At 41.0% G+C, this 14,837-nt stretch overlaps 1 protein-coding gene across 5 annotated transcripts; it reads left to right on the forward strand.

Annotated features, from left to right (window-relative positions):
• The first annotated feature begins 1,879 nt into the window (after positions 1-1,879).
• dab2 (DAB adaptor protein 2) lies at positions 1,880-13,247 on the forward strand. Of its 5 annotated transcripts, none has more exons than XM_083983586.1 (15): positions 1,880-2,207; positions 4,834-5,102; positions 6,018-6,157; positions 6,464-6,562; positions 6,649-6,780; positions 6,872-6,955; positions 8,389-8,415; positions 8,501-8,551; positions 8,663-8,725; positions 9,492-10,133; positions 10,724-10,847; positions 11,729-12,370; positions 12,468-12,652; positions 12,747-12,836; positions 12,920-13,247. In XM_083983586.1, the coding sequence occupies exons 2-14, from the start codon at positions 4,973-4,975 to the stop codon at positions 12,816-12,818; spliced, it is 2,391 nt and encodes a 796-aa protein (XP_083839712.1). In that variant the 5' UTR covers positions 1,880-2,207; positions 4,834-4,972; the 3' UTR covers positions 12,819-12,836; positions 12,920-13,247. The 5 variants fall into 5 exon arrangements, with proteins under 5 accessions (XP_083839712.1, XP_083839713.1, XP_083839714.1 ...); XM_083983587.1 differs by having other exon boundaries at positions 12,468-12,643; positions 12,744-12,836; XM_083983588.1 differs by having other exon boundaries at positions 12,468-12,643.
• Positions 13,248-14,837: the final 1,590 nt, after the last annotated feature.

Consider the following 14,837-nt stretch of genomic DNA (forward strand, 5'->3'; position numbering starts at 1 on the left):
CTGACATCACTACTCATGTTGCTGCAGATCTCACTGTTTATTTTTGTTTAACTCCAGTTTCAGGGTCTTCACACACACACACACGGACGACTCTTCTTCTTCTTTTTCTTCTCTTCCCCATTTTTGTTTATTTGTGTTTTTTTTGCATTTAAGGTTTAATTGCGGCTTCCCCTCCACCTCCTCTGTTTTAGTTTCTTCTCTTAATTATCCCGAGCAAACATCCAGTGATGCTTCTGCAAACACCACACAAAACACTTCCTGTGTGTGTGTGTGTGTGGCATGATTGTGATTTCGTTCCTGGGAACAGCGTTTAACTGACTCTCAAGTGTTTCGAACAGCAAATAGAAAAACTGTCATTACGTGTCTGCATCACTACAACGGGCCTCAAGAAGCAAAACAGACATTTACTGAGGAAGTTGATGACCCACTTTCAAGCACATCAGTTTACTGTAATTGCAGTAAGACTAGTGGAGAGGAAGTGTAGTGCCAGCTTTTCTAAAGAAAAAAGAAAAAAAAAGTGCTGCGTCAGCATCGGTGGAGTTTTCTTTTTCTCCTCCCCCCCCCTCACTCGGGTTATGCTCGTCTTCTTTCCCGTCAATCCATCCACATTTCAAGCTCCAATGCTCATTGTGTTTACTTGTTGCTCTGGTATGAATTAGCTGTTTAGTTCCCTCATGCTTTTTCAGCCAATGAGCCAAAGAATAAAAGGCCAAAAAACAAAAAATCATGTTTCCAATCACATTTACTGCTTCATTTAAAACAGACTTTAAACTGTTTTTACTGGAAGATGTGCTCTTTTGAATAACAATAACAACTTTTTATTCATTTATTTATACTGTCATTATGGGAACAAATGGACATGGAGACATTAAAGCTGCAGCAGATGAAGTTTTGCCCACTTAGGTGCAGCATAAACAAGCTGTAAACACAACACGTGCAAGTTTATTTACAAATCTAAACAGGAGCAACATGAACACTGATGTAATATCAACTCTCCTTTTTGCTCTGTTTTTGGTCTCCACCTCCTCCTGAGAGAAATATTCTGCTTTTTAGCTGCATGTCTGCTGTTCAATCGCAAATAAATTCAAACAGAAGCTGAATATGATGCTATGAGAAGAGTTAAAGCAGTCATTTAGAGCTACAGGCCCCTAATACCAAAACCAAAAATGTTAAAGACAGTATAAAGATTAATAAACATGACAGGAACTTCAGAATTAAGTGATAATTCAACAACTCTTTTACTTATTGATTATAGTAAAAGGACTCAAATCTCTTTAAAACATCTGCTGATGGACTTAAGTCAAGTGAGAAAGTGAGGTGCCGTCATTGTTGTGTAAAAAAATAATTAAAAGCCCATTTCCATCAGTAAAATAAAATATCAATCTCATCATTTTGACTTTTTATCTCACAATTTTGACTTTTGATGTCATTAATTTGACTTTTTTTTGTCATAATTTTGACTTTTTATCTCTCAATTTTGACTTTTTATATCATGTTGATTTTTTGGTCATATTCTGACTTCTTGTCTCGTCGTTTTCACTTTTTGTCATCATTCTGACTTTTTATCACTTAATTTTGACTTTTTTATATCATGTTGATGTTTTTCTTGGTCATATTCTGACTTTTTGTCTCGTCGTTTTCACTTTTTTGTCATAATTCCGACTTTCTATCTTGTAATTTTGACTTTTTCTGTCATCATTTTTTGCCTTTTTATGTCACAATTTTGTCATTTTATGTCATGAGTATGACTTACCCAGTGGATATTTATTTTCTGTCACCGGCAGACACGGCCTTCCATACATGTCATCTGATGTGGATGCAACACTTTTCCTGACCCACTTTAACATGGTGATTTTCTTCTTCCACGTGAAGAGCCCGCCCCTCTCCCGGTTCAAATGTGCAGCGAGCCGCCTGAGTCCGTCAGTGAAGGGTTAACCTGGGAGTCCGCAGCAGCAGCAGCAGCAGCAGCAGCAGCTCTCCTCTCTCTCTGTCTGTCTGTCCGCCGCTCTGAGCGGAAAACATCTGACTCCTGCTCGTTTTCCGAAGCCGTGTTTGACTTTTTCTCCTTTTTTTTTTTTACACACCGGAGCCGCGGAGGCATCACGGGAACGACAACTAGAAAAAAGAGAGAGAGAAACGACAAGACAAGAGAGGAGAGGAGCAGTCAGCGTTTCATCAGCAGGACTTCACCACACGCTTTCACACAGGTAAGACTGACTGTATTTTCCATCTGTGCATTAATTAAAGCTCCAGCAAACAGCTACAGAAGCTGGCGTTTTACTAAGTTTGAGTTTTGAAAAGAGGAGAGGCGGAAACGCAGGATGAAAACAAGTCGGTTTGTAAAAGTAAAAGTAAAAGTAGGGGTTTGAGTCTCAAACAAACAAACAAACAAACTTCATCGATGGCTCATCATTCAGGCAGGGAGGTAAAACTCCATCCAGAGTTTGGATTCATGTCTGACTCACTTTTTTTTCTTTTTTTCTTTTTCTTGCCTCTACTGTTGGAAAAATAGAAAAACAAAGAAAGGTTTTACTTGGTCTTTGTTGGTTTTCTTCTTCACAGATCTGACTCCTGTAGCTTCAACACATTAACTCTTGAGATAATTATGCCTTATAATTAAGTTTTTCATCCACATCCTAGTTGTTTTTTGTTGTTGTTGTTGAGAGTGAAGCAGTTTTCCCTGTGTATGAAAGTGTTTGCATGCTCTCTGTTCACAGTGGGCCTGTGGTATTTCACCATCTCATTCACTTGCAGACTGAGTCATTCCCTGATTTCCTCCAGATGTGCACTAGTTTACGTTTCCTGACGGCCCAGGATTGTGACATTTCTGCCTTCGCGCTGCAGTTATTCTGCTGACCAATATGATTTTTTTTTTTTTACACTTGTGTGCTTTGTGTGTTGTGACACTGGTGGTGGATCCTGTAAAAAAAAAAAAAAAAAAAGGTAGGCAATGCCTTTGGTGTTGGCTGTTAAAATGTAATCCTTTAACTGAAATGTGCAGTGAGCAGCTGACATTTTGCCCTTTTTTATTAGCCTCTCCTCCAGCCAGTGGGACTCTGACACCGCTGCAGTTACTTGTCAAGTGCAATCATGTGTCATCAACAACAGTTTAGCCTCCTTGTTTTTCTACGCTTCCTTGCACAGCAGCAGAAAGTTTAAATGTCACCATGGAGAAACCAAACACACACACACAGAGTCACAGACACACACACACAAGGGCTTATGTGTTGCCTTGATTTGAAAGCTGTAACTGACAGATACCGTAAAGTGAAGTTTTTATTGTTTTACAGCTGTACAGTAGCTCTTATGAAAGCAATGAAAAGATTATTTCTTAAATAAGAATAAGACTTTTTCTTTCTTTCTTTTTTTTTTTTTTTAAGTCTCTGTCAACTTGTCAGATGTAACTGTTGCCACTAAGGAGGAGCGGACTCGGTGACCTGAAAGTTTACCACTGGTTATCTCACCCTGAATAGCTCTCATTTCCTTTATGAATCAAACTAATTGCCCGTCTGGTTTGTTTCATCATAAACAAACTAACTCTGGGCTCGACTGTGCTCGTCTTGTGTGTGTGTTTGTGTGTCTCTCCCTCCCTCTTTACATGAAAATAACTCAAATTTGCATGAGCACACAGGTGTCCTTGAACACCACATCACCGTCAAATATAATGACAGCTTTTTATAGGCAGCTTCAGAGCATCATGGGTAAATGATCGTCCCAAAGGCTCCAATTTCCGTTTATAGTTGCTTAGCTGGGCATCACGAGATCTTTTGCTACGCTAGCGTAAGATTAACTTGAGGTAATTGCTCAACCTTTGCCCACGTTCAACCTTTGGTCCGTCCTACGGTGCTCACAGCCTCCTACACTGTTAGTATAGCCAGTCAAGTGCAGCCTTTGGACGTGCTCCCCAAAAGGTATGTAATGTCCCACACAGAGTTGTGTGTGTGTGTGTATGAGCTTGTTTTATTCTGCTGGTTGTGCACACACAGCTGTAGTTGTTTATGTCTGGCTGAATGCATTTCATTGTTATCATGTTTGATGGTTTGATTGATTTTAGTGATGTAGAGTCAATTGTTAAGACAGCTGAAGAGGAGATGTGGGTGAAAATGAGCCGCTGTGACGTGACAGAGCTTTGCATTTCCTGGACAGAGGTGTCACTTTTTAAAAAATTGATGCTGTCATTGTTGTTGATTTGCAGATACACAGGACCATTAGGCTGCTGTGTCTGATCCCACAGCTTGTTCTGCTCACTAGGTTTTTTACTGCGGTAACAAATCACATGATGTGACAGCACATTTACAAAACCTGTTTTTCTTTGTCCATCCACACATTTGCACTGAGACTCAGTTATTCCATCCTGAGTAAATAAAAAGTGCATGTTTAAGAGGTGACTGTTGGCACTGCTTTACTTTATCTCTATCTTTAGGAGAAGTTGCCTGAACTGACACAGCCTGTGTGTAATACTGGGTTAAAGTGTCCATATGAGTAGGCCATGACGTTTTATGGGTCATATGTCTTGTTCCTTCTTTTCTCCTTCTCTTCTCTTCTGACGGGTGTTTTTTTGCGGCTGTAAACGTTTAACTGTGGATTGTTAAAAGAAGAAGATTGTTTACGATGTGCAAAAGATCCTTTCAGCAGCTACTTATAAAAACCTCTGCAGTATTTTAATTGTCACCGTTCACCGTCCAATATCTTGTCTGCAGCTTCTTCTTCAGGAATGAGAGTATTAACTGCTCATCTTCCCTCTTTTTTTTTCTCCTTCTTCTCCCTCCCTCCTCTCACCACACACACACACACACACACACACACACACACTGCAACACTTCACTTCTCCAGGCAAATAAAAAGAGAAGCATGTGTGGGTGTTGAGAGTCATCTGCTCGTTTGACCTCGCTGCCCCCGAACACGGAGCTGCACGTCTGCCTTTACCCCCCTCCCCGACTGTCCGCTCGTCCAGTGAGGCTCCCTCCGCACCATGTCTGCCGAGGTGGAGAACAGCGTGGCCGTCCCCGCTGACCCCAGCCTCTCCTCCACCTCCAACAGCCCTCCCGCCTCCCCGGCAACAGCCACATCCAAGGTCCCGTTTAAAAAAGAGAAGAAGAAAGGTGAACAATATGCCCATGCACTGCAAAAATATTTATCTTATTTCTTGTCAAAATGTCTAATTTCTAGTCAAAACGGATCTCTTTCCATTTAAAATGAGACTCATCACCTAAAAATTAACTTGTTTTTAGATCATTTTCACTTGTTTCAAACTAATTTTTACTTAAAGGGACAACGAGGAGTTTCTATTTGGTTATAAAAACGTCTCACGTTAATGTGGATGAATCTACGCTACCCACACTTGTTAATGGCTCCATTTTCGATAAATATATCGTTTTGTCTCTAACGTTATTTTGTTATTATTAGTGGTGGTGGAAATGCTGGTCGAGCCGACCAGCGTTTCCTTACTTTCGGTTTCGCGGACGCTCATGAGAATAACGCCGCCGAATCGCTGTTTATGGTCAGGACTACGACGGTAACTGAACCTCTTTGAACCTCTGACTTTAATTCTTGATGAATGAAAACATGAGTCCGTCTTGCGCCGGTCGAAGAATTCTACGGTGCGTGCGGAGGCTCATACATGTAGTGTGAGAACACTTCGCTTTTCCAAAACTCCTCGTTGTCCCTTTAAAATAAGTACAAGAATCTGCCAGTGAAAGCAAGTTTTTTGTGCTTGTAATAAGAAAGAAAAACTTGCCCCACTATCAGCTTTTTCTACTTATTTCAAGTGAAAATATGCTTGAAAGAAGTTAAAAAGTGTCTAAAAACAAGCTACTTTTTAATGTGATGAGTCTTATTTTAAGTATAATGAGATTCATCTTGACTAGAAATGACATTTTGACTAGAAATAAGACAAATATTCTTGGTAAGATTTTGAGTTTTTGCAGTGTGATTGTGCCATAATTAAGATGATTAATGAACTTATAAGATATTCTTGGCACAAATCATAGTTTTTAAAAAATATATATATGTTACAGTTGCAGAGAAGACAGACGAGTACCTGCTGGGCAGGTTTCAAGGTGATGGTGTGAGATACAAGGCCAAGCTGATCGGCATCGACGATGTCCCAGAGGCCCGAGGAGACAAGATGTGCCAGGACTCCATGATGAAACTCAAGGTGCAGCATGAGACCGGAGATATCGACGTGCTAGCTCTGTGATTCATAAAACGGCTTTAGGAGAACGACACGTTAAAGTTGCTATCTGTAATGTAAATCAGTTGTTTTTAATCAATAATTTATGTGCTATCAAGGCAGTTGAGAAATGTGTGTTAATGCTCGTCAGGCCCTGTGATTCACCTCAGCTGCCTTCTGCCTGCAGTGGATGTGTCCTGACTGCAGAGGGCGACACTGTGCATATAAGCTTTAAATCTGTCATGTTTTGTTTATTTGTACAAGTGAAAAATGCTCTTTGGTCACGGTTAGGGCATGGCAGTAGCTGCACGGTCTCAAGGCAAACACAAACAGAGGATCTGGGTCAACATCTCCATGTCGGGCATCAAGATCATCGATGAGAGATCTGGAGTGAGTTCAGCCGTTTCCCTCCATTACTGTCAGATCAGATCTCCCCATGGAACTGATTAAAAAAACCCTTTGTTCTCGTCACTCAGGTGATCGAACACGAGCACGTGGTGAATAAGATCTCCTTCATCGCTAGGGACGTGACAGACAACAGGGCCTTTGGATATGTGTGCGGAGCAGAAGGACAGCATCAGTTCTTCGCCATCAAGACTGCACAACAGGTAAACACTGGTGTTCATAGTTACCACCAACTGCACCAATATAACCTGCACAGCAATGAAAGTAATGTTGTCCTTTTACACCCCCATAAAGGCAGAGCCCCTGGTCGTCGACCTGAAAGATCTATTCCAGGTCATTTTCAACTTGAGGAAAAAAGAAGCAGAGGCCTCGCAGAAGGTAAGTGGCTGGGACGCTTTTGACTTCACACTGGAAAAAGTTTCACAGTGAGAACATTTTTTTTTTTATGAAAGAAAAGCATTGGGTCATCTGGGACGTCTGACAGGGAACACAGTGGGTCTCATTCATGAAACATGAGTAAATATGTGTGTAGATTTGCACATAAAAGCTCACTCTACTAAAACTCTACTCCGGATTCATGAACGGTGCGGGAAACTCAGATTTGATCGTAAACACCTGTGTAAGATGATGAATGCCAACCCATCGTAAACTAACAACACGCCCCCGGTGATCAGCAATCAGCATAGATCTCCATACATGAATAGCCATATAAGGAGATCCTGACCACCATATTAGGAGGTAGGTGCATCCCGCTCACCTGCGGCCATGACGCAAACGAGGAAAGAGGGAGAGAGAGAAAAAAAAAGAGAGATCACGGATCAAAGTCATTTTGGGTGAAGTGGAGTCCAGAAAAAATATTTAATTCTTTTCTGTTAGTAGTGGTGTGACTGGGACAGGTCAAAGGCTGGAGGGAAGAAACAGATTTAGTGAATTAAGTAGGCCTATCCTTGGTTGATTAAAGAACCGTTTAAGAAGTAAAGCCAGAATAGTTCGATATTAAACATGAAAAAAAATAAATAACACACACAACTCCAGAGCTACAGCAGCGACGGGAGGAGGAGGCTCTTCACAGCCTCAGCTGTGGAGGAGCATGGTTGTATCAACACATGAAGTTATATAGGCAGGTTATATTCTTAGAAGCACCAGCTGTCGCTCACAGCTCCATCCAAACCGGTGCCGACTGCGCTGCTGCGCAGGGTGAAGTGTGCGCCCACCGTCCACCGAGTGTGTAGCAACCATAGACTGTGGTAGCAACACAAAAAAGTTTTTTCCGGTTTTATATCAGATTATTATCATCATAAGATGGAGCCTTGACGTGTTTGTGCGTGTCCGATCCCTAAAAAGTCTCTCTCTCCAAATATTTCTAATTGTTTGTCATGTTTAAATTACGTGTTTCAAAGGCGTCGGCGTATTTTGAACATGAGAGAGAGTAATACTGATTAAAATTGTAATTTTCAACAGTAACAAGCAGTATTTATTTGCATTCCTACATTTACACAAGCGCTACACACAGTCCGGAGCAGGTGTAGATTTTGTGAGTAGCTACGAAAAATTCAGCACTACTAAAAGATTGATGAATGCGGAAATCCACGTAAATTTGCGCTGCTCAGGGTTTACACACAAATCCGTGCTGCTCACGTTTCATGAATGAGACCCAGTGTGTGTGCACCTCCTGAACGTCAACACTGCCTCTCTGTGCTCCGTCAAGGAATCACATCTCGAGACATTCCTTTGGAATGATGTGAAATGACACATGCCTCGGGAAATGAAGAAAATAAGTGTAATCATTAACAGTCTTCCTGTGTTTACAGGCTGAAAATGGCACCGCGGTGGTTGAGGTAAGCTCTTGGAAAGCACTTGTTTTCTTCAAACACTTTCTCCCTCTCTTTTCTTCAACCTCCTGTGTTTTTTTTCTATTCTCAGAATGGAAACGCTGCCTTGCTAAACATGGACGGTGAAGTGAAAACTGCCCAAGTAAGAACCCCCTGCCCTGTTTGGAAACTAACGTAGAATATAATATCTCTGTTATAGTGGTTATAGTAGCTGGATAAATACAGTATGTTTCTGTTTCTTCTTGACATCCAGCCAGTGGAACAGCTTGACCTTTTTGGAGACATGTCGACCCCCCCAGACATCCAGTCTCCAAATGTAAGTGTGGTGCCACAGTGTCAAATGTTCCCTTTATCTGGACCACGTGGTGGAATTATACTGGGTCGAACAAGTATAACTGGGTATTTTCACTATTATACCACAATTTTATAGGTTTTTATAATTACAAAAGGCGTTTTATTAGTCCATTTGGCATATCATATCAGCAAATAAGCACTAATATATGATGCAGTAAGTGCAATAATAGTAATCCGGCTTTCTACATGTTCCCTCTTGCAAAAATATTCTTCTAAGATCTGATTTTGATCCATTTCAATAACACCTACACCTCTCAGATCATTGTTTCATGTGTGAACTCAATTCTAAAAAGATTCTTAGAAGTTTTGTGTGTTTTTATTATCTCTTTTATAAATTGCAAATTCCAGGTTCAAAAGAATCTTTTGAGAATTGAGTTTTTGCTTCATGTTGACCAATCACATTGTTGTTCATCAAACCTTTAAAGCTGTGGCAAAGTAGACTGATTTATTGGCTTTGATGACCCCTGGAGGTCAGTACTGGTAATGTTTTTACAACCCACCAGCTTAAGTAACTGGTGCTGACTAAAGCATATTTATACTACCCTGCTGTTGTTGAAGATTCACATCATTCGGCTTCATAGTCTACAGCTCGCAGCTTTAAACATGTCATGTCTTTTCACACCATGTGATTCATTTTTCATTTTGTTAACACTTGTGTTTATCTCCTGTTGCAGAAATGATTCATAAATCTCTTCTTCTCTCCCACTGTCCCTCTCATTGTTAACCAGGACTCTAATGATATTCTCTTGCTGGACTTTTCTGCTGAAGTAGACAGCAATCAGAATTGCATAAAGGGAAACTCCTTTCTAACTTCCTGTGCCCCTGACCGAAGGGCATCTCCCCAAACAGAGAACCCCTTTGCCTCGACATTTGGCTACTTTCCAACACCAGACAGTGACCCTTTCAGAGATGACCCCCTTTCTAAATCGCCCACTTGCTCTGCACCCGATAATTCACAGATCTTCCTCCCCACCACCACCAATCATCACCTAAACAGCGCTGCTGACGGCACTAGTAAGACAATTATTAATGGTGGTTTGAACGGAAATGCTGAACACCTCAGTCAGCAGATGAATGGGTTAAACAGTAAGACCATGATACTTGCTCTCAGTAACGGACAGTGGCCACTAGGGGGCAAAATATCTCAAGGCAGCACAACTACCCTGATGGACGGAAATGATTCTGGACAAGGTCTCTCCACCAAAAACCCATTTTTTGACTCATCTGTGACAACGTCCCCCGTCACTTCCCCCGTCTCTAACGGCATAAGTCATCAACCGCAACCCCCTGTGACTCATAGCAAGGACTCAGTTGTCATAAACCCGCCTCCACAAAGTTCTAAGGCCGGACGAGGTCGAAGGAGTGCAAAGGTGAAATTCCAAAGACAGATAAATCACAGTAGAGTTGCATGTGGGATGCTTTTTTTTCCTTTTTTTTTTTTTTTTTTTTAAAGTGGAGTTTCTGCACATTTTCCAGAGTATAACTAGTCCCTAACATCTTCCTCTATCAGCATTTGGGTTATGCATTGGTGTCTGGCAGGATATAGTAGAGGATGCATTGGGGGTTTACATAAGATACAAGGCCTTTAATGGTGACATATGGGTAAGGGCTTGGTGTTTGGATCTGTTCTGTCCTTTTGTGCATGCTCATGCTTCTCTAACTGGCTTTGGTAAACGACGCTCAGACTGTGCTGCAGAACAATCAGCCTCACCCTTTGTCATCTGTGCTCATTATCAATTTTCTAACATTCATGCTACAGTGATAACAGCATTGGTAAGTGGAGAAGCATGCGTATATATACAGTATATATGTTCATCTGTGCTCACATTGATAGTGTTTGTTTCAGACATGGATAAGTACTTCAGTAATTTGTAGCTGTAGTTTATAATTAAAAATGTATGACAAAAAGGTCAGTGTTTGCAATGTTACTTCATGCTTTTGTCCTATTTTCTGTGACTAGTCGACATCAAGTGATCTGTTTGGAGCTGAGCTGTTTGCTGCTGCTGGTCAAACCGAGGCATCATCTGCAGCACTTTTCAACAGCACACCTGCCAGCTCTGCTCCCACCTCCTTAGCTGCTCTGGGTAATTTTATTTTAATATAATAATAATAATTGTATTTATTTTATTTATTTAAAGGTTTAGAGATCAGGGACATAATAAAAACATTTAAACAAATGTAAACGTGCCAGAATTAGCCAAAAGGCTATTTTACATCTGTTGTCCCTGGCCTGGACTGATGTTAAAAGTCACCCTAAGAGAAAATAAAATGATTTGATTATCAACATACAAATAATACATTCAATGATTAAAAAGCTAAATCTGAATAGTGGACAAAAGACGGAGAGCTCAGCGAAGGTCCATGCATACACACACAAACTAACATAAACTCAACGCAAACAGCAGCCGCTACAGACAAAACAGAAGCAACATTAAAGGGACAACGAGGAGTTTTGGAAAAGCGAAGCGTTTTCACACTACATTTATGAGCCTCCGTGCGCACCGTGAAATTCTTTGACCGGCGCAAGACAGACTCATGTTTTCATTCATCAAGAATTAAAGTCAGAGGTTCAAAGACGATCACATACCGTCGTAGTTCCGACCATAAACGGCGATTCGGCTGCGTTATTCTCATGACTCACCACGAATACGAAAGTAAGGAAACGCTGGTCGGCTCGACCAGCATTTCCACCACTACTAATAATAACAAAATAACGATAGAGACAAAACGATATATTTATCGAAAATGGGCCCATTAACAAGTGGTAACGTAGATTCATCCACATTAACGTGAGACTTTTTTATAACCAAATAGAAACTCCTCGTTGTCCCTTTAAGCAGCAACACCAACATCAACAGAAAAAAACAACAACAGGGGATTTGTTGTCTCTGATGCTTAACAAGCTTTGTGTTTCATTCCCTTTAAACTTACAATTTTTTTTTTTTAAATATGTTTTTATATTTAGGGAATCTACAGTTAGGTCCTCCAGCTACCACGGGTATCCCCGCTGCAGGCATGTGGGGAGCCTCCACCGCTGCACCAGGAATGTTCCCAGTGCCGGGAATGACGGCTCCAGGCCCGAGGCCCAGCTATCCACAGCCCTCTGCTTTCGGTGGTGTACCGATACCTCCCACAGTCTGGGGCCAACAGATGCCACCTCAGTATGGCGTCCCACCCAACGCTTGGGGCCAACCAGGACCAGCCGCACCAGTCGTCGCTCCAGGTTGGGGTCAACCGGCGATGACCAATCCTTTCCATGCGGCAGGTGCATTCCCTGCGATGGGCGACCAGCATGGCCCGGCACGCCCCCCACCGAGGCCGCCCGCTAAAGAGGCTCCTCCAAAGGTAGAAAACAGTGCCTTCACAGCTTTGGACCCTCTTGGAGATAAGGAGAAGAAGATGGGAAAGGACATGTTCAAGGATTTCCAGATGGCCAAGCCTCCAGCCATCCCAGCGAGGAAAGGCGAGGTCGTGTCCAACTCCACTCCAGCCTCCAACAGCGGTGAAGCAGGGGCCTTCGATCAGTACTTTTCCAATAAAGTTGGCCTGGCCCAGGATGTTGCAGATCATGATGACTTTGATATCAATCAAATGCCAGCAGTTAATGGTAAACCAGCTGCACAGTGCATGGAGGCATTGGCATTGCAAATCTATGTGTTTTTGACCCTGAGATTTGTCACTAACTTTGTCCTCTGGCTGTTTAGATGTTGGCAAACCAGCTCCTGCTCCAGCTGCAGCTCCAAGCTTTAACTCTGGCCTCCTCGATGCTGCTTTCGCTCCTGTCACAAACAACTCAGCACCAGCCCAAGGGTTTCAGCAGGACATGTTTGATGAAGCGTTTGGAGCCCCAGATGCCAGTCCGTTTGGAGTCCCACCACCTGTAACTATGGTATACAGATTCGCACACTGATAAATTGCATCATATCCTTGCAGATATAATTTGTAATGTTGGTCTTTTAAAAAAAAAAAAAATCTTGCAGCAGGCCGCAACTGTTGGTCAGACCTCTGGTTCAGCTGGTGGTTTTGGGGATCCTTTTGGAAATCCCTTTGCTTGACCACAACTTTGTCCATAAGTAAGTGTTTTGTTGGTTTATTTCTCAACATAGTTCATCTGCTCTGGTTCAATTTTCACAGTTTTTTTCTTGTTTCCTTGCAGTGGAAATAGAGTCAATGGCGCAAATGGAGATCTTCACATCAAGTACCATCTTTGGGACAATCTGCTACATGTGCAAGACAATCCAAAATCCTCAAAGTCCTCTAAACTCTTGTCCCTGATCCACCCGTCTTTTACACTTCCATCTGTGATGTTTTTTTTTTTTTCTGTCCAATCAGTAGTTCCCTTATTTCCGAAGACCACTGATCTAAGAAGTAAATGTTGTGTCGTGATCTGCTGAAGAAGGAAAACATGGTGCGTGTGAGAAAAGACATGTCTGACGAGGTTCACTGCTGATGCTGTGTGTATTAAAGAAATAAAAAGTATTCAATCATAACGCTGTGTTGACATTTCATTGGCCTTCTTTAGACAGTGTTTGGGAAGCAGCAATTTGCAGTCCAATTGAAGTTGGGCAGATACAAGAAACAAGCTTCATACTTAAATTGATTGACCTTTTTTGATTAGCTTACTTCTTGGTGACATTAACAAGAAAAATAATGTAGAGGTAGCTAATGCAGAAACCCAACTGAACCCCTGAGGTAAAGTAACAAGTCATCATATCATATTTTATGTACAGTTGAAACATACAAAATAGGCTAAATGTACCTGTTAATTGGGATTTGAAGGTCAGGCAAGTGTAGCATTTGCCTCAAAAATGTAAGTAATTAAATTATGAATGAGAGAAAAATGTGTGGCACAGAATTGCAGCACTTAAACAGAAGGTACCTGATATGTAGGTTTCAAAAGAAAATGAAATGACAATGGGTTTTGCATTAATGCATTGATGATATAAAAGAAAACAAAAAAAGTGAAATAAGTCACCAGCAGTAAGTCAACTATTTGAAAATTATTATTTGTCTATTCTAATGTACTAATACAGTCTTAGGGAATGCATATTGGACTATTTCCCTCCACTTTATATTTCTATGGCATTGTATTCCAAAGAGTAACATTGTATTTTTCACTTCCACAGTATGACCTGTGCATATACCCAATCAAAATTCATTTGACAACAGTAGAGTTATATATCAAATCAAATCAGGGCTTAGATAACTATCAACCCTCCAGCAATTTGATATTTTAAAGCAGTACTAAAGAACTTTCAGTTTTGGTTGAGTTTGGCAGCGCCTGTGGACCAAAGCGGTAGTGTTTTGCCTGAAGGAAGACTCCATTTCCCATGAACACTAGCGTGAAGCCCTGTAAATATCCTGCATTAAAATTAACAAAAGACATCAAAACTAAGTTTCTGTTTCCAGTGGATCATTTCAAAGTGAAAACACAAACATAATCCATTGCTAAATAGTCCAGTCATTTTATGAGAAAAGGTTAAACAAATTGCAACAGAAGCAAACTCAACTGATTTTGTATCCTCAGCATGTCCTGAGTGAGGGAAAAAAAGCCCCGAAGAATCCCATTAGGGGAAAGTTTCGAAAAACACCCAAACATATCCCATTTATACGCATATAAAAAATTTTTTTCACGTGTATAGGGTAAAATTTTTAACCTTTAGATATCTCCATGAAAATTACTGAGTTGATTACTTACATTAAGACAAACAAAAAATGTATTACAAGTTTTTTGAAATTCTTTGTTAACATGAGCAAATTTGCATAAATGTGTATACATTTGCATAAATTCCACCGTTTTGACGGCACATGTGTATATGAAGTTGCTGTGGTGGTACCGGCATGAAAATTGGAATGAGTTGACTCCATCGGTCAACCGACAAGTTGACCACTTTAAATTTCAAGATGACTGCAATTTTTCAAGACAGCCACATCCTTAGTAGAGCAGGTATGACATGAGCCAACAGTGCATAATCCAATTACGTATGGCTAATTTGCATACATACAACACCTGATCTAAACATTGAGTAGAGCAGGTGAAAATGTCTTGTTCAATCTTGTTAACATATAATATG

The sequence above is a fragment of the Trachurus trachurus genome (assembly GCF_905171665.1).
Source record: "Trachurus trachurus genome assembly, chromosome: 12".
In the NCBI taxonomy this organism is placed as follows: domain Eukaryota; kingdom Metazoa; phylum Chordata; class Actinopteri; order Carangiformes; family Carangidae; genus Trachurus; species Trachurus trachurus.

What these genes read in the sequence shown, in the direction of transcription:
- dab2 (XM_083983585.1), top strand. Translation starts at nt 4,973, where the DNA reads ATGTCTGCCGAGGTGGAGAACAGCGTGGCCGTCCCCGCTGACCCCAGC. An exon ending in CCATCAAGACTGCACAACAG is followed by an intron (nt 6,781 to 6,871) that starts GTAAACACTGGT and finishes ACCCCCATAAAG; the next exon opens with GCAGAGCCCCTGGTCGTCGA. An exon ending in TCAAATGCCAGCAGTTAATG is followed by an intron (nt 12,371 to 12,467) that starts GTAAACCAGCTG and finishes CTGGCTGTTTAG; the next exon opens with ATGTTGGCAAACCAGCTCCT.